Source organism: Acomys minous (genome assembly GCF_964271855.1).
Source record: "Acomys minous genome assembly, chromosome: 19".
NCBI classification, from domain to species: domain Eukaryota; kingdom Metazoa; phylum Chordata; class Mammalia; order Rodentia; family Muridae; genus Acomys; species Acomys minous.
This window is the reverse complement of record NC_140499.1, coordinates 36,021,265-36,039,032: the sequence shown is the minus strand read 5'-3', so window position 1 is coordinate 36,039,032 and position 17,768 is coordinate 36,021,265. Positions and strand designations below refer to the sequence as shown.

General features: G+C 40.8%; 2 protein-coding genes across 14 annotated transcripts in view; one reads left to right on the top strand and one right to left on the bottom strand.

The window, feature by feature from the left end:
* MED12L (mediator complex subunit 12L) overlaps positions 1 to 17,768 on the bottom strand; it is a 315,424-nt gene that overhangs the window by 44,942 nt on the left and 252,714 nt on the right. For 10 of the 12 annotated variants that reach the window (XM_084768339.1, XM_084768345.1, XM_084768347.1 and 7 more), the window contains 12 exons: positions 17,230 to 17,457; positions 16,511 to 16,652; positions 15,049 to 15,169; positions 14,585 to 14,686; positions 13,837 to 13,950; positions 10,183 to 10,382; positions 6,416 to 6,604; positions 5,805 to 5,879; positions 5,501 to 5,694; positions 4,407 to 4,568; positions 2,892 to 3,003; positions 594 to 683 (listed from right to left, as the gene is read on the bottom strand). In XM_084768339.1, coding sequence (XP_084624465.1) covers positions 594 to 683; positions 2,892 to 3,003; positions 4,407 to 4,568; positions 5,501 to 5,694; positions 5,805 to 5,879; positions 6,416 to 6,604; positions 10,183 to 10,382; positions 13,837 to 13,950; positions 14,585 to 14,686; positions 15,049 to 15,169; positions 16,511 to 16,652; positions 17,230 to 17,457 — 1,729 coding nt within the window. The remainder of the gene's footprint in view (positions 1 to 593; positions 684 to 2,891; positions 3,004 to 4,406; positions 4,569 to 5,500; positions 5,695 to 5,804; positions 5,880 to 6,415; positions 6,605 to 10,182; positions 10,383 to 13,836; positions 13,951 to 14,584; positions 14,687 to 15,048; positions 15,170 to 16,510; positions 16,653 to 17,229; positions 17,458 to 17,768) is intronic. The other 2 variants (XM_084768344.1, XM_084768343.1) reach the window with 2 other exon arrangements.
* The window catches only part of P2RY12 (purinergic receptor P2Y12), a 47,871-nt gene that overhangs the window by 1,395 nt on the left and 28,708 nt on the right, over positions 1 to 17,768 (top strand). The window lies entirely within an intron of this gene.

Sequence of the window (17,768 nt, the reverse complement as noted above, 5' to 3'; positions counted from 1 at the left end):
TATTCAATTATTATTGCATCTAACACCCTTGGAAATGCTCCTTAACACGGTGGTACTGCAACAGGCCTGCCACAACACCAAAAGCCAGATGAACTATCATCCAGGGAAGATTCCATTTGGGGTTTGTTCAATGGGAAGAGAAAATTCAAAGGAATACAAGATGTGTTGAGAACTTTTATATTTCTATAAAACATTCTTGTGAGACTTGATGGGACATCTCTCTGGGCAAAATTAGAGAGTTGATAGATTTTTATGGCTTTGAAAAAAAATACAGTAAAAGCAAATATTCGTATCAAAGCAAAGGATTCTAAGACCTCTGCTTAGCACTGACTGACTGAAAAGGAGAGATCTGCTGGATGGAGTCTTGGTGGAAAACACAGATTGGTGCTTAAACACTACTGTCTAGAACTCAACCCAGACAGGAAGGACAGCAGCAAAGGAAACAGAAGGCTTAAGATAAAAGGAAGTAGGTAGAGAGACAGAAAGAGGAAGGCTTCACTTTGCCATGCAGATTCCACCCACAGAAGAAGGTGAAAGCAGTATTATTTTCATACAGAGAGAGGTGTGACAGAAACACCAGCCACGGTCCTTACCAGATTTAGGCGCAGTTGCAAAGCCTCATGCATCATCTGGCGGGCTTTCGTATCATCTTGGTATCTTTCTTCCCTCCAGTTACTTAAAATCTAAGATTAGGAACAAGAGAAGAAAAACAACAACAAAACTTCCTTTGCCCTTTGTTGTGACAATTTTTATGTGACAGCTAAAACCGACTTCTTAACTTTAACAAATTAACAAACGTAGTTATTTATTTTATTTTATTTTTTAAATCTACCTCTTCCTCTATTCTATTTTATAACTTATTTGCCTGGGTAGCTGGGAAAAGGAAATCGTACCTAATTACATATATATGCATGCATATATATATATATTATATTTCTTTTGAAAAATCCTTTAAAGGGCCATACAATTATGAGTTATTAATTTGGTATTATGAAGATAAATATCGAAAAGACAGAATTCCACTTTTCACTTGTCCCATGCTGCACTTCTAAAGAAATGCTATGACCCTTAGCAAGTACATTAGCTTTGACATCCCTCTGGACTTGTTATTGTTATCTAGTGGATAATCTTTCCTGAAAAAAGAGAATTATATATACCATTTTGAAAAATGTGGCCACTCAGACCAAGAGCCACCGAATTTATACAGGGGGCTGCTGCTGTATCATTTCCTCAAACCTAGCACTGGGAAGGGTTTACTGAAGAGAGCCAAGCAAGGAGGCCATACTGCAGAATCGGATGAGATGAGGCAACAAATAACCACTCAACTACCAAACCTTTGCCATGCTCTGCAGTAACAGGAGCTAACAAGAACCACCTTGAGTAAGCTAGAGAAGCCTGGGGTGAGGACTCAGCAGGTTAAGGAGCTTGTTTGAGGCCCTGAGTGGAAGTTCTATTTAAAGGTGGATGGGATAATGGCACCTGTGGTCCCAGCACCCCTAGGGCAAGATGGGAGGCAGAGAAAAGAGAATCCCTGTCACCAGCAGGGCACAGGTAGCAACAGCCAACAACAGAGATGCTGTCTCAAGTGAAGTGTAGGGAAAAAAGACGAAGGCCAAGCGTTTTCCTCTAACTTCTCTGCGCATGCATGGGAGCTGCACTCTCTCCCCTACATGGTTTGTGAGAATCAATCTCACGGACAAGTAACAACAGCAGAGCAGAGCTGTATGTATGCTGTGCATAGGGAACACTTCCCAAATTGGATATAGGAAAAATGCCAGCTTCTGTCGTTAATGTAACAAAGCAGTTACACACACACATGCACGCACGCATGCATGCACGATCACAGAGCTGACATAAAAGTACTGAGGGCTCAGCCTGGTGTAACTCCATCATCCCTGCTAACCAGGAAGCAGAAACTGAGAGGCTGGAAGTTCAAGGTTCACCTGGGCTACTGAGGGAGATGAGTGCCAGCTGGGCAAGATTTTAATCTCCAAAGAAGAAGCTAAAAAAGGACAAGTGGCAGGTCTCAGTGGCAGAAAGCTTATTTAGCATGCAAAATTCCAGCACTAAGTGGGGGGGGGGGGGGAAGAGGGAGGAAAAAGTGAAACAGACATGACTCCAGTGGGGGCAAAGGAACAGAGAGTCATAGCAGAAGGGTTGAGAGGGTGACCGCGGCTTCACGAAGGAGGCAAGGCAAACAGAGACCCGCAGAAAGGGAAGGAGCAGGTCTGCCTAACACCTGAGGGGGAACCTTCCAGCCAACAAAAGGAGGAAGTGCACAGGCACCTAAACTGGAAGGCAGGCCCAGACTGATGAGGCTTGAGTGACAGGGAAACCCAGTGGAAGGAACAGCAAATGCCCAGGCAGGAAGGGCTCTATTGGTTTCGCTCTGAAATTTAGTCTAGGTTAACGATGACAAACATCAGCGCTTTATGTTTAAATAGCTTACTCTGGAGCCTAGACAGACAAAAGACCTGTCATGTGCAGTGGGTGTGATGACAAAGAAAACCAAGTCTCACTTACCACCACAGGGAGTGGCTTGCTTGGCTTTGTGCCAGGATAACCCATCTTGTACAACCAATCTAACTTGCTTTCTAATTTCAACCTGCTCCTCTGGTTTCCAGGCAGGTGAAACAGAGATCAGCAAGCTGGCTGATAAACAATATGCAACAACTTACTCTTATAGCCTATTTATATACCTCCCAATTCGTAATTAATATGACGTTCATAGCCTTACGGTGCCCATGATGCTAAGCAGAGCTGCATATAGACTGTGTTCCCTAGCATCTCATGGATAGATAGACACATTTGTCTAATCTCATGTTCGAAAGGAAAATAACGAATACCATCAGAAAGATTCTGCCCTGGCTTAATATCATACTGCATTTTACCTGATTAACTTGATTCTGCAGAGACGTAAGGAGGCCTTCTCGTTGTTCGTCTTGCCCCTTAAGGCAGGTAAGGACCAAGGAGAGGAAAGGTTGCTGACTCAAAAGAGACATACTACAAAGGAAGTATTAACAGATCTAGTTAGAAGGAATGGCGTGCCCTGTTGCAACAGTTGGTCTTTGCAGCAGACTCCCTGCTCTTGTTTATTTACTATTAGACAAAGGACAGGGTGGCAAATCACCCTGGGACCCTTGGAAAGGCGACACATTTCCCTACTTACAAGGTGAGAAACCACTGGTAAAGCTTGTGAGTGACAATGCTGTGATGCTTGGGAAGGTATTCCCAAAACAACAGACACCTATAGTATATGCGATGAACTCGCTTTATGTCACTAGGAAAAAATTTAAGTATGTATGACAAATAATGTAAATGTATGTACAGAATTTAAAAAAAAAATCGAGATGTTCCTCAGGCAAAACTCATCTTTAGGAAATGGACCTCTCTGTGTGCCTTGACTATTTTGGAGGCCTGGGCTTCTGTGCTGTATATTTCTCCAAAGCAACAGCACACTCTAGGTAAAGTTAGGCATGAACATAAGTTCTGAGGCCTCCAGAAGCGAGGTTCTTGCAGAAACATCTAGTGCCAGGCTCTAATACAGCCCATGGCCTCCATTGGAAAGGGGGCAAAAATTCTATTTATAATTTTCATGTTAATAAATAATGTTCCATTAGAGAACAACTAGCAAAACTGATTGATACAATAAGAAGAAATTTTCCTTAAGAATAGGTCTAGACCAAAATGTCTGACTCAGGAGCTGAATCTCATAGGCAGCAGATAAAGACCAGGGAGTTATGGAGGTGCTAACAGTCAGTAAGGAACTCTGTCTTTAGGTGTTTTATAGAATAAACAAATTAGGACTTTTCTCTTTAAAACATCTTGAATGCCAGGTGTGGTGGTGCACGCTTTTTATCCCAGCACGTGGAAGGCAGAGGCAGGTGGATCGCTGTGAGTTAGAGGCTAGCCTGGTCTACAGAGTGAGTCCAGAACAGCCAAGGCTGCACAGAGAAACCCTATCTCGAAAAACCAAAAAAACAAAAACAAAAACAAAAACATCTTGAGTGTTAAATCTATATTGTGAATATTCATCCTCAATCATATGACCTATTTTTAAAAGTAATTATTTGAAAACATTTTGGAGGGCATAAAATAAATGAAGAAAACATTAGTTTTGGCAGTTGTTGTGACGACTTTAAACCAAGAATCAAGAACAAGGTTCCTAAAATTTAAAAAATCAGTAAGTATTTCAAGGGTCTGCAAGGCTGTGTGTTTCAATAACTCTGCAGTGATTGGGACAGAAGCAGAAATGGGGCTTGGTGCACTAAACATTAGTGTAAGGCCAGAGCCTTGCTTAACAGAGAATTTCCTGTTCAGCCCTGTGCTCACTGGCTGCGATGTGACTGTAGCGCAGGGCGCGAGGCTTCCTCCACGTCTTCGATGGGAGGCATCTGCCAGCATACCTTTTCTGCTTCTGCCTATCTCTTTCCTTCTTTGAAGAGGAACCCAGGTGCTGTCCCTTCTCCAGCTCTTCCCCAGCAGCTTTCAACACTCTTCCCTGCACGGAGGTTGGTAGCCGGGCGATGAGGGGGGCCACCAGCCACACACCCCTGCGTTCAGAGGAACTAAAATCAGAAACAGGCGTTACACCTGAGAAAGCAGCTGTGTCTGCTCTCACAGCCAACACAGAAACCCAACAGCAAACCACTGATGTGTAAGACAGACTCCGAAAATTCCCATGTCACGTCTGTACTTTTTCTTTTCTTTTCTTTTTTTGCCAAAGACCAGACATTTGCTTATACTTTTACCCAATTCCATTGACAAATTAAAGGTGCTGCTCTGGGAAGGTAATTTGCATCCAAAATCATTTTGAGTGACTTTCTTGGATCCTGCTTTTCTGGTCACTAACCACTGTTTTCAGTCACGGTCACAGTATGCAATGGTACTGTGGTCAAACTAAGAAATAGCCATTCGTTAATTTTATTATTATCATTATTGTTATTATTTTGTTTGTTTGTCTGTTTTGATATAGGGTTTCTCTGGACAGGGCTGTCCTGACTTGCTCTGTAGAACTCACAGAGATCTACCTGCCTCTGCCTCCCCAAGTGCTAAATTCTGAAACTCACTATTTGCACTCTTTTTACAAAAATGATGATATGCAAACCAATCTGTCTTTCGTAATTAAAAAAAAGTGCCTTATGATTTCATAAGCCTACCAAGTTCCATTATCAATACAAATTACTGTATAGGTAATAAAACTGTCATGAAAGACACACAGAGAGTGTTTCATATTTAATGAATGACCCAAAGGCAACAATAAAGTCCAGTTTATCTGTGGGTCTGAGGCATCTGGACCTGAAACAAAATACCTAATGTGCCAAGACATCACTCACCCCACTTTCTCCCCTTATCTTGTTGAATAACAGGAACTGTCACTTATAAGTAATTATTTTCTTCACATGTCCTGAAGCCTAATGAAAAAACTACATTATGCTAATAAAGGTTACTATGCCATATGAAATATTAATGGCAATCCAAGAAAACTACAAAGTCATACCTCAGGAACGTCTTTATCCCATTCTGCCTCGTGCCACTTGCGTCAACGCTTCCGCCGATACCGCCTGGGTTGAAGAGGCTCACGCCTGGAGCGGAGGCACTGTTGGTTAGGTCCGCGGACTGCTGGAACACTTCTATGGTCGCCTTTGCAATGTTGTCCAGGAGGTTGTTCATTTCAGCCACAGAACCAGAGCTCTAGAGTCAGGGGGAGGAAAAGCTAGCTCATCCACCCACTCCTCGGTCCTCGGGCATCACTGACTTTTGGTTTTATTTCATTTGTATGTGTGCTTTCAGTAGGTACTCACAGGGTCCTTCAAGCACTGTTTGATCATGAGCTGGAGCTCCAGCCAGGACTGTCTCAATGTCCACTGCTCAAGATTCTGGAGAAAACGCAAAGAATTAAGAATGCCGAGCATATGCTAACCTAGCTTTGCAGTTATACCCACACCCAGCATGAGAAGTCACATGGATTAAGAGCTTCCAATTTCATACGTGATGAAATAAATGTACACAACAAAGCAGATTCAAGCATCAAAACATGTTCCCTAATCAGCTAGGTATAAGTAATCAAATAAGTGTGGCACCTCTCAGAATCCATTTACCAAGTAACCAGTCTCATTCCAAAAATGATATATTTCTTAAATAACATTTAAGATTAATCCATCACGAAGATTATGTCTCGAGTAAATACAGCACTGACATAAACTACAAACTATTTACCCGGGATTACATGCTGTTTGCTGCTGGCTCTATCTGCTAACCAGTCAACTGTCACAAGGCCAGCATAAAGAGAATTACAGAACGGAACAAAAGTCAGAATTACATTCAAGAAACACAAACCACAGCAGCAGTAAAAGTCATTCTTCCTACAGTCACATTGTGGTGAGTGACCGGATCTTTGAAATGTACCACTTACCTGAAGAATGCGTTTAATGTGCTGTCTTTGCAGGTTGTCCCCGTCTGTACACTCTTTAATGCCATGAGGGTAACAGATCAGCTGCAATAATTTCTGGGCTTGCATGTTGGAAAGCACGGGGTCCAATATAAGTTCTTTGTCCGTACATAACCGCTCTGGTTCCTTTAAGCAATGTTCTCCCACCCACTCCTAAAACCAAGCCGGCAGTTAGTCGGGCAGACACTGATTCTACCTGACTATTGGGAGTGGTCTCATTTCTCAGAGTAAAAAGATATAAGGCCAAGTAAAGACAATCTAATGAAAACAAACTGATGGAAAAACAGGGCGATAAAGGTTTGCATGCACTTATACTTTGAGTCTGTTGTTGTTGTTGTTGTTGTTGTTGTTGTTGTTGTATTTTTGTTCGTTTGTTTTGGTACAAGGTCTCGGGTATTGCAGGATGGCCTCCAAATCATTATGTGGCCAAGAACAACCCGGAACTACTAATCCTTCTGCTTTGTCCTGCGCTGGATGACAGGCCTAAATTTAAAGCTCTCTGCATGCTCAGTAGGCACTCTATCAAATAAGCTACATCGCCAGCTACTGGGAAAAGTTTCAAAAGAAAAACTCTAATTTTCTGACGTCTTAAAAATATAAAGTGAGGGAGAAGGGCGGGCACTTGGATTAAAGCAAAAAATATTTAAGCATACGGGAGAGGGAGTTAAATTTTTGGATTTTTTTTTAAAATAAGGACTTACTCTAAGGTACTATTTTGTAACCAGGTGTTTGTACTTAATATATAATGATAATAATTTTATGCTAAACATGATTTTCATCATTTTATGGGATCTATATTATTCTAGACAAGTAAAACAGCATATAAATATTTAGGTTATCTTCCTTCTGACATCTGTTCTTTACCATTCCTTCTTTTATTAATCAGCATTATGAAAATGTCAACATCAGAGCTCAATTTCAAATAAAGTCTCTTTTACCACTATAATCAGTTGACCAGATTTTTCACTGCAGTCACCTGGGAGTTATATAATTTCATGCTCCGTATTAAATCAAACTCAGACTAAGGGACTCAGATACTAGTGTGTTGCTTTTCTAGGTATCACATTACTTATTTCCTGACTAAACAGCTTATGTGTGTGTTTGTTTCTGATGCTGGCACTGCACAGCAGGCCAGAAGCCTCCCGTAGGGCTTGGCGCAGACCCATCTGGGGCACTATACCTGGCCCTAGTCATCTAGGGAAACATCAACAGTTCGGGGATGCCACTGTGTGCCCACAGCTGGGGAGTGGTACACAACTGCCATCAATCACTGTGGAGCTGGTTAAATTTATCATAGTCGAAACAAATGTTTGGCACCTTTTAAAAGAAAATGACTTTGAAAGTGTGGAGAGATAATCAGAAAATACTGAAGCTAGTCATCCTGCGGACCCAGACAGAAAGAAGGCGGAGGGTGGCGATAGGCTGCTCTGGATGCTTTTGTCTGAGCTTTGCCCTTTGGGTGTATGCTATGATACAGACATCCATTAGTAGTTGAAAAAAAAAAGTCAAAGAAAAGCAAAATAAAGAGAATTCTACTTTTTTTTTTTTTAAGATTTATTTATTTATTATTTTCACAGTATTCTGCCCTCATGTGTGCCTGCACACCAGAAGAGGGCACCAGATCTCACTGTAGATGGTTGTGAACCACCATGTGGTTGCTGGGAATTGAACTCAGGGCCTTTGGAAGAAGAGACAGTGCTCTTAACCTCTGAGCCATCTCTCCAGCCCGGGAATTCTACTTCTAAAAGAAAAATATGTTCACCCTAAGTGAGACAATTGCCAAAATATTTTCCTTTCTTTTTCTCTTTTCTCTGTTTTCTCCAAATAATGTTTGAAGGCATTATCTTAAACCTTACGAAGAAATGAAACTGCAAGCCAATCCTCAGCTCTCTCAGGAGGCCTCTTTCTATTGGTGAAACAGGTATAACAACTCTGAAACTACGTTAGGTGCTGTACAGGGAACAAGGCTGTTATCTTGCAAGAATGTAAGACTAACGTAAAATGGGAGAATGAAAAGCACATCTTCAAAGGATTAGAATAGAACTAGAAGTATCAGTATGAATTCATAATCACACACACACACACACACACACACACACACACACACACGAGCTCTGTCTGTTGGGAGAGCTTAGAAATAGTGATACCCTACGTCGGTAAGCATATACAACCCAGATCTTTTCTTTATTTGTGGGCATGGGTGTGTGTATGCCCATCTGTGCACGCACACACACGTGCACTGAACAGGGTGGGTAATGCCCATGTGTGAGTGCGTCTGGAAGCCAGAGGTTGTTGTCAGGTATCTCCTTAGATCATTGTCCACCTTTTGTACCAAGAAAGCATTTCTCAGTTGAACTCAGGGCTCACCAATTCCACTACTCTATCTACCCACTTGACCCTAGGCTCCTGTAATTTCTATTTCCTGGGTGCTGGGATTATAAGTGGGCTGTCAGGGCCACCCAGTACATACATGAATGATAGGTATACGAATTCTAGGTTTTATGCTTGCACGACAAACACTGTACCTACTGATCTGTCTCTCAGCTTTCAGGCTTTGCTTTCTGAGTAGCCCTGGTTGTCCTGGATTCGCTTTGTAGACCAGGCTGGCCTTGAACTCACAGGGATCTGCCTGCCTCTGAGTGCTGGGACTAAATGCGTGTGTTACCGCACCTGGCTGAGTACCAGTCTCTCAACAGGTAGAAATGATACTCCCTGAAGAATGGCTGGTTATAACTATGAGGCAAGGGATATATATGGGAGGTGGGTAAAGTAAGGCAATAGTTCTCTGAAAGAATAGAAATATTCCAAATATAACAAAAGGTGGGATGAAGAGATTCTCAATATGCCAGCCAAGAGCAAGGTCAGCATTCAAGAAACTATAACCAATACATCATCCACGTTGATAATTAAATAAACAAACGCAAATGAACAGTCACTTAAGAAGGGTAAGGTCTCTGTACAATGTAAACGGATATTCTAGAGGAAGAAAAGGAACTCAGAGGAAAAACATACTTTGCAGCCATTTCAGTAAAGACTGGTTTAGATAAGAATTATGACGGATACTTATGAGAAATAGGGTGTGCAATGAGGATCAAAACAGTTGCATCGCGTCAAACTAGACTGCTAGTTAACTGAAAAAGAAGAAACAATGCTAACAGTATCGTGGGACAGTTCTGAATCTCTAGGTGCCTTGATCAAAGCTAGCATCAGCGACGGGCCAAATAAGTCCTGTGTGAGATCAGAAGTGTTTGCTTGCAGTAATACAGTTTCACCTCTGAACTCCCCTCCGATGATCTGTGGTAAGCTCCAGAACCTTACGCAAATCTAACAGTATAGAATAAATCAGAAAGTTCCCTTTAGATGAGAAAAAGATTATTGCCCAAAGCTAAAAAGTTATGATTTTCTATTTTTATCACCTAAACTTTGGTTATGACAAGAAATGAAAACATAAGTATTCAAAAGTAAAGCAGAGTAATCTATACCATCCATCTACTTTTCAACTGTTAAGATAAAAAAAATGTCCAAAATCAGTGAATCTGTATGAAGGATGATATCCTGGAAGTCTTCATTATTGCATTTCTTTAACAAATTTGAAATTACTTCAAAGTAAAGTTATAAAGAAAAAAAAGGGCCACTTAAATACAATTAAAAAAAAAAAAGAGTGTGCACTTGCCTCCCAAAGAACAGGTATATATATTCAACACAGAAGCCACTTGAAATCGAATGAGTACCTGCTGGCAGATGGTCCTCAGCACATATCTGGCATACTCTCTTAGATTGGCGGTTTCTATGGAAATACTTTTCCCATAGGACTTCGAATTCTGCGAGGTGGCCCAGGCATCTTCAGCATTCCCATCGCGTCGTAAACCCCTCATGCTGAAGTCATCGTTCTTTAAGGTGTTGACAGTGTTACTGCCAATTTTGGCATCCCCTAAATAACAGAATCACAAAAGCAAAGTCACAGAAGTTCAAAATATTTCCCCAAGTATGGAATAGGCAAACTAGGTTAGGTTTCAGGGATTCAAAAGATGAGAATGGTATTGCTTTTACAGAACCAGTTAGTTGTCCAGCAACAGGAAGAATTGATCAAGAGATACATGAAAGAAAACAAAACAATTGGATATGGAGAAAAGTCAAAAATCAAGACTTACTCCTTCTTTTGGTTTACAGAAGTTAATATATTTTTGCTAGCCTTGGAAAGGCCGTTATGAAAAGCATTTAATAATCAAAATACATTGATTTCACCAAAACTTCAGGCATGATTGTTCGCAAGTTTATCTGAGTTATAGACAAGGAAGAAAATAGGTTACTCACCCTTCTAGGAGTCCCTTTTCCATTTCTTCTCTTATAATGACTTATTTTCTATCCATAGGTCAAGAGAAAAGTTTTGCCTTAGCCCACCTTACTATCAACTTCTTGCCAAGAGACATTTATTTCCCTAGGGATGGAAAAGGGCGATGCATACTAAGGAGGCTCTGGACAGCAGAGCTCTCTGCACATACCCTGCGTCTTCCACTTTCCTCTATATCCAGCTTAGAGGTCTTACCTGCCCAGTTTCTAGTACACTGAGTGAGGCAGAGCTAAGGAAGGTATCTGCCCCCTAACAAAATTGTTAGGAGGGGGGAAAACACTCAACAGGGTATACTTGGATGTAATAAAAAAAACTCTAGCCACGGAAGAAAAAAAAATTAGGTGACAAAGAGAGATAATTTGGTAATGATAGTGCCAGAAGTTAAGAGAGCCTTTAAGCTTTTTTGCCTGCTTACCTACAGAAATCAAACCAAGCTTGGCAAGACAGTTGCCCAAAATCAGCAGCAAAGTTAGAGGAGATCTTGGGGAGCAAAAGTAAGGTCAAGTCAGTGCAAAAACCACCAACCAACCAAACAAACAAAAAACAAAAACAACGACAACCAAATAAATAAATAAAAACACAAGCGCAACCTCTAAAAGGTTTTGTCTCTGTTGAAAACCAACAACAACAAAACTCAAACTCTTTGCTGGGGAAGAAAATTAATCAAAATGTCTTGATTAATATCCACTTTGAAATTTCTTAGAAACAGAGGGGCTGCGGTTGTCACTCAGTGGCTGAATATATGTCTATAATGCATGAGACCTTAGGTTCTATCCTTAGCAAGATTACCACAACCACCATACAACAGAGCAGAAAAACCATCCAGGGAAAAATAAGTAATACATTTCAGTTTACCAGTATACTATCCAACACTCCTTATGTATTTTAAAATATTAAAACTACCCATGGAAGTTTATTTAATTCAATAGAGCTTTTCAAAACTAGCAGAAGTATGTATTCTCTCTACTCTTGGATAATATAAATATCTATGCCTATCTCAACCTTCTGAAACTGTATAGACAACAAAATAAACAATAGTCTACATGAATCTGTCCAAGACTTCACTGACATGTAACTGTGATGATTTTAATTTCTCAAACCAAGAAACTCCCACATTATTTGAATATCTGGAAAGATTGGCGACTTTACTTGGAATTAGACCAGTTCTACAAACAACGGGCCACTGTCTGGATGAGACTTGTCATTGTATATGAAACATGTTACTATGCATTCATACTGCCAACATAAGGTTATTGAAAATCTACTTTTTAAAATATTCTCTGTTGAGACTTAGACTTTGAAATAGTCCAAGAGATATCCATTTCCTGCCTTCATGATCCTGAGGATTATTAATCAGTAAAGTCGACCAGTTCTCTTTCCCCTCAAACATCATCAGAGTAGGGAAATCATTCGGACTGAAATCAGCAGTTAGAACTGATTGTATGATAAGCTCATAAAGGAGACTGGAGCCTTTGTGGTGGTACTGTCTTTTGTTTTGCTACAAAATTAATGACCATTTCAGAAAAGTATGGTTGTTTTTAACTTAAAATTTTTCATAATATATTTTGAACATATTCTTCATGCTTTCTGAGATTCCCTTCATTTCCCTAACCACCCAATTTCATGTTTGCTCCACCCCTCCTTCTCTCTCAGTCTCCTCCCCAAATAAAACCCAAAACAGAAAATAAAATAAAAACAAACAAAACAACCAATATGGCAAAAGAAAAAATAGCAAAATAGGAGATAAAAAGTGTACAGAAGAAGGAGGAAGAGGAGGAAGAAAGAAGGAAGGAAAGGAGGGAGGAAGGAAGGAGAGGAAAAGGAGGAAGAGGAAGAGGAGGAAGAGGAGGAGGAGGAGGAGGAGAAGGAAGAAGAAGAAGAAGAAGAAGAAGAAGAAGAAGAAGAAGAAGAAGAAGAAGAAGAAGAAGAAGAAGAAAACAAAAACACAGAAGCAGAGTTCCCTTTGTGTTGGCCAACCATTCGTGGGATGGGACCAGTCCTAGAGTGTGGTTGATGTATCTAGTAGCACTGTATTGGAGCAAACCGTAAAAAAAGTATATTCTTTTAAATTGACTTTTAGTAGGGTGTTTCATGAACACTCTGCTACTATTCTATACTAACCATAAGTAACATTTGTCAAGCAAGGTAAGGCTATATTCTTATTTGTGTTATTTAAAGCTCACCTACCTTGTCCATTCAGCAATTCTGTTTAAATCAAAGTGAACTCCTTTAGAACATACAGTGCAACTATTGTTTGGTTAAGGACAAAAAGGGGGCAGGGGTACCCAAAGTTAAAAGTAGACAATACTGGAGATCCCCTCATCATTGAAATCCCTTATGATTTACATAAAAATATCCCGAGGTGCTACACTGCATATGAATAGAAGGCAGTGTTATTAATCTTGTAGATTATGTACGAATAGGAATGTAAGGCGAATCTTGTGCCTCATGATTTGGATGAAAAGCCTGAGCACCTCCCGCTGATCAGCAGCAGTACACGCATCACTGCAGCTCCACCTGCTTCAGGAAAAATATATAGTAGAGGAGCACAGAGTATACAAAGTATATAGTAGAGGAGACAGGCTTTTTCAGAGTCACAACACAAGCAGAGACACTAAAGTAAAACCCAGGCTTTCAGATGTTCTACGCCTGGAATACAATCTGGCTGAAATTTAAACCTTTTATTAAAAATATCAAGTTATTCTTTGTCTGTGGTGAAGTGTAATTTCTGTCAGTAAATGAAGGGTCTCAGGCCCCGATTTACCTCAGAATGACGTATCATGCAATTAAAACCAAACATAAAGTAATCATATTACAGCTCTCCCAGGGTCATCTTAGTTATGAGACAGAATCCTTGCAGTTTCCATTACTTGGTCTTAGGCAAAGGCAACCATCTTCCCCACCCCACCTGCCCCCAGGCCAAAGAGAAAAAGCATGTTTCCAGTAACATTACTTATATTTTACAGTGAGTATAAATTATTTTGCCTCCAGTTCTGGTGGTGAGCCAAGAAGTTAAAGGCGGGGATAGTCTTACCAAGCATCATAATTGCCTTTAAGACAGCAAAAACGGCTCCCACTTCTATGCTGTTGTGAGCTGCAGCTAAGAGGTGTCTATCGCAAGATGATCTAATTCCAGGAAAAGGTTTGCCTAGGAAAACAACAACAACAAGTCTTTAATGGCCTCTTCACTGTCATTAGCCATCTTCTGTGAGGCCTTTCACTGTTGGCTTGTGGGCACTTCATTGACATTAGTTTGCATTAAGTGATGTGCCATAGAGTCACTAGGAAACACTGCCAGTATTCTTACTTAACCTTTTCTCTTTAATTATTATTAAAATGATGTTTCTGCTCCTCAGAGAGATGTAGGGAAAAGATTAGTAGGATTCCCACACAGATGCACCCATCTCGGTATGGAAAGGATTTAGCACAAGACTTCACTAATGCCCTCCATAGCCTTAGGAAAAATAAATAAATGAGGTGTCATCCCCCAGAGCTGAGGTGGCATTGCCCAGAGTCAACAGAGCATGCAAGAGGATGAGACTGCCCACCGGCGCAGGATTTCCTAAGAGCCCAGGCATTTTTATTGTTTATTAATCCTTCATTTTTATTTCCCAATATATCCTCATATTACATCATGAGAGATGCTGACAGCCCGTTCAATGGCATTACCTCATCCCTCCATCATCTGCAGATCAAGCCCTTGAATACCAGGCGCGGGAGGCAGGGGATTACAAACTGGGCAAGCTCACTTGGTCACAGAGCTTCCTCTGAGGTTAGCTCACCTGTTGCTTGAGGGAAAAAGCAGGCCTGGGGGGCTCGGAAGAGGTGAAGCAGGAGGCGGCAGGTCATTCTTGCCCCGGGCTCTGCATCTGCATCCCCACAAGCTGGAAAGAAGAGGGGATTAAAAGCCAGCCTCCTCACATCCTCCACAACAAGCTTTTCAGGTTTTCTACTGCTAAAATTTCTGTAGTACATTAAGTAAGCTCTCCTTTTAGTAAGGCCTTTAGTTATACCCCTCCACGGAACCTTTATGCTGCCTTAAAGTATAAAACAATGGCAGCTTCCTGTTCAGGAATTCAGTGCTCCACCTCATCAAATAGCTACTACATTTCTACCATCTCTACCAGGTACCATGAACCACCCCACAATGCTCACATCCCTAAAAGGGCCCTTTCCCTGTGCTTAAATGGCCACACTTGACGACCAACCACCAAACAATAGCAAATGCAGCTCTGGACCAGCTTACCTGCCGCTAGGAGAGAGGGAAGCGCTACATGTTGCACGACGTCCTCCAGTGAGAAACACTGTCGTGCTATCAGGATAGCAATGAAAGTAGCTAATGAATCATGGAATGAAAGGTCACTCACCTTTAAGAAAAACATTGACAGGTTTTAATACCCAATGCCCTTCAGCGCAGTACAAAGACCACTATCTAAGAGAATACTGGCAACGCACATAAGATCTCAAATCCCAGTGCGAACCAACAGAGGGACATGACTTTATGATTATTATCTTCTTCGGCCTATTGCTACTATAATAGGACGAAGCAAGTTCACTCATATCGCAATGCTCTAGGCAGATGCTGAGACCTTTAACTCATGTGCATGCAACTGAGAAAATACAACACAAGCGCAAAATCGAGAAGCTTCTAAAATGTGTATCATTATCGGCACTTGCCAACGGGATGCAACACGTCATTTATGGGTCAGGCGGGAAGCAGCAGGGAAAGACTGCCCTGTGGGGAACATGACCCACTAATACTGAACATTCTTTCCTGTCAAACCTAACGTATTATTTCATGTGAGAGAATTCATTTTTAAAAGAACCCTGAAAGATTTCGATTGGCTCCCAAATTTTAAAAAGAAAGATGAGAGAAGGGAAGGGGGAGAAAAATGAATGCAGCCACAGTGCGACCTCTACATGCCAGAGTTGAAAAGACATTGGAAGAAAACGCAACTGCTACAATGGCACGTTCCCTAGTGACTGGTACTAGGTGCAGCAAGTCACACGCTTGATGGTGTGGACACGCCGCCTGTCATTAATGTATTTTGCAGAAATAATATCTGAACCCATAGAATGAAGACAATGAGGTCAGACTGTGCATTCATTGAGTTCAGAGTCAGCAGAAACAGAAAATAAGCCTTCAGTTTTATGACTGTCAAGTTTCTTTAATAACATACATAAATCTCTGACAATACCACTCAAGAAACAATAAAAGCATGGATGGATAACGAATCCACATAGACGCTTAAGACCTTTTCATCATGGGGCAACATGAAGGACCAGGAAGTCATGATACATGACTTGGGCCATCACTCCATCACTCTACAGGCAAACTTTGAGAAACAGTGAATAGCCTCTGCGTCTACACATGGATTTTCTTATGCAAAGCAACAAAATCTACATCCTTAGATTGAATATATTCTGGTTCTCTTCACGTATGAAATACTTTGTGTCCTATGCTGAGGAGTCCAAGCTGGGAAAGAATGAAACAGGTCCGAGACAGTTTCCCATTGGAAACCTTAGCCACGGGAAATCAGGCAACAAGGAGCCCGTTGGGATTCCTTCTATTCCTCCTGTTTATTTTGATTTTTGAAAATTTACCTAATCCATGGTAATGACACCAGAAAAACACTTTGCTATGTTACAGTTTATTAATTTAGTGGCTAAACTTTAAGTTGTGGTTTTAAATTAAAGAGAAAACTTACATCTACTGTGCAGAGTACATCATTAAATCCCCACACGTGGTTTGAAGAACAACAAAGGGCCTTCAGAACCCCCAGCCACTCGGAACTCAGAACCGTACAGCACGCAGTCAGCTCAGAGGAGAAATTAGCTATGTCGTTTATCCTAGGAAAGAAAAGGAAGAAGACAGCAGAAAGTGAATTGGTACAAACGAGGAATGATTACATGCGGCTTCTTTATTGAATATGCATTTCGTTATCGTTAGGCATCACGTAGATGTAAGGATGTAATAAATGCCCCCTTGTGAAGTAACACAGAATTAGCACAAACTTTTAATTCTATGACTAAACCTTACCTATACTTTTACATTTAATAGGTATCAAAAAGTTAAGGACACAGGCAGGGGATCTATTGTGTGGAAGATCCTGGGGTCGGTCCCTAAGACTACCATGATAAATAGTTAAAGGCATTACGCATTGTAAGTAGGCCAAGTACAGTTTACTCTAAAACACAGTGTTCTATTTAAAACTGCATGTGTTTTTAAATTGGATCACAAAATACATACACTGCCAAACTAAGAACCCCAAAACCACTGTTTCTCAGGTTAAAGGGTATTAACTAGGATATAGCAGGGGTAGAGTCAAAAATAAAAGGAAAGCAAATGTGAGCCCAGGTAACTACTAAAGAAACACGAAAGCAATTCCTCTCTGATTACTGATGCATGCAGGGCAAAGAAGCTCACCGGCCGGCATCCTGGTGTCCCATACACACATTCATGAGTGTGTTGCACACAAAGCTGTACCGATTGGCAGCATTGTCATTGAGGATCTTGCCCAGCATTGAGTAATTGATGCTTCTTGCTGAGGGATTCTCAATAAAATCCATCATGAAGTCTGGATCCCAGCGTAAGTTGGAATTTGCCGGCATTACATTGTTATATATGGTCTGCTTTACTTTTGAACAGGCACTACTAAGTTTAGAAAAACAAATGGTTAAAAAAGAACAAAACAACCAAAGAGACCACTTCACTTAAAGCTATGTTAAGTGGCAACGACTCCAAGTCTTCCCCACACAATCCACACCCTACCATTATTAATTTCAAATTCTTTTTAAACCAGTACTATATACAGTATCTTAGATATACCAATTGCTTAATGAAGAGTTTTTGAATTTATAAATGAAAACGAAATGAAGTAGTTACTAAGCTTAATTTCTCAATTCTTCTAAATGTATATGCTCTGAAATCATCAATATATTTACTAAGCTTTTTACCAGCTGTCT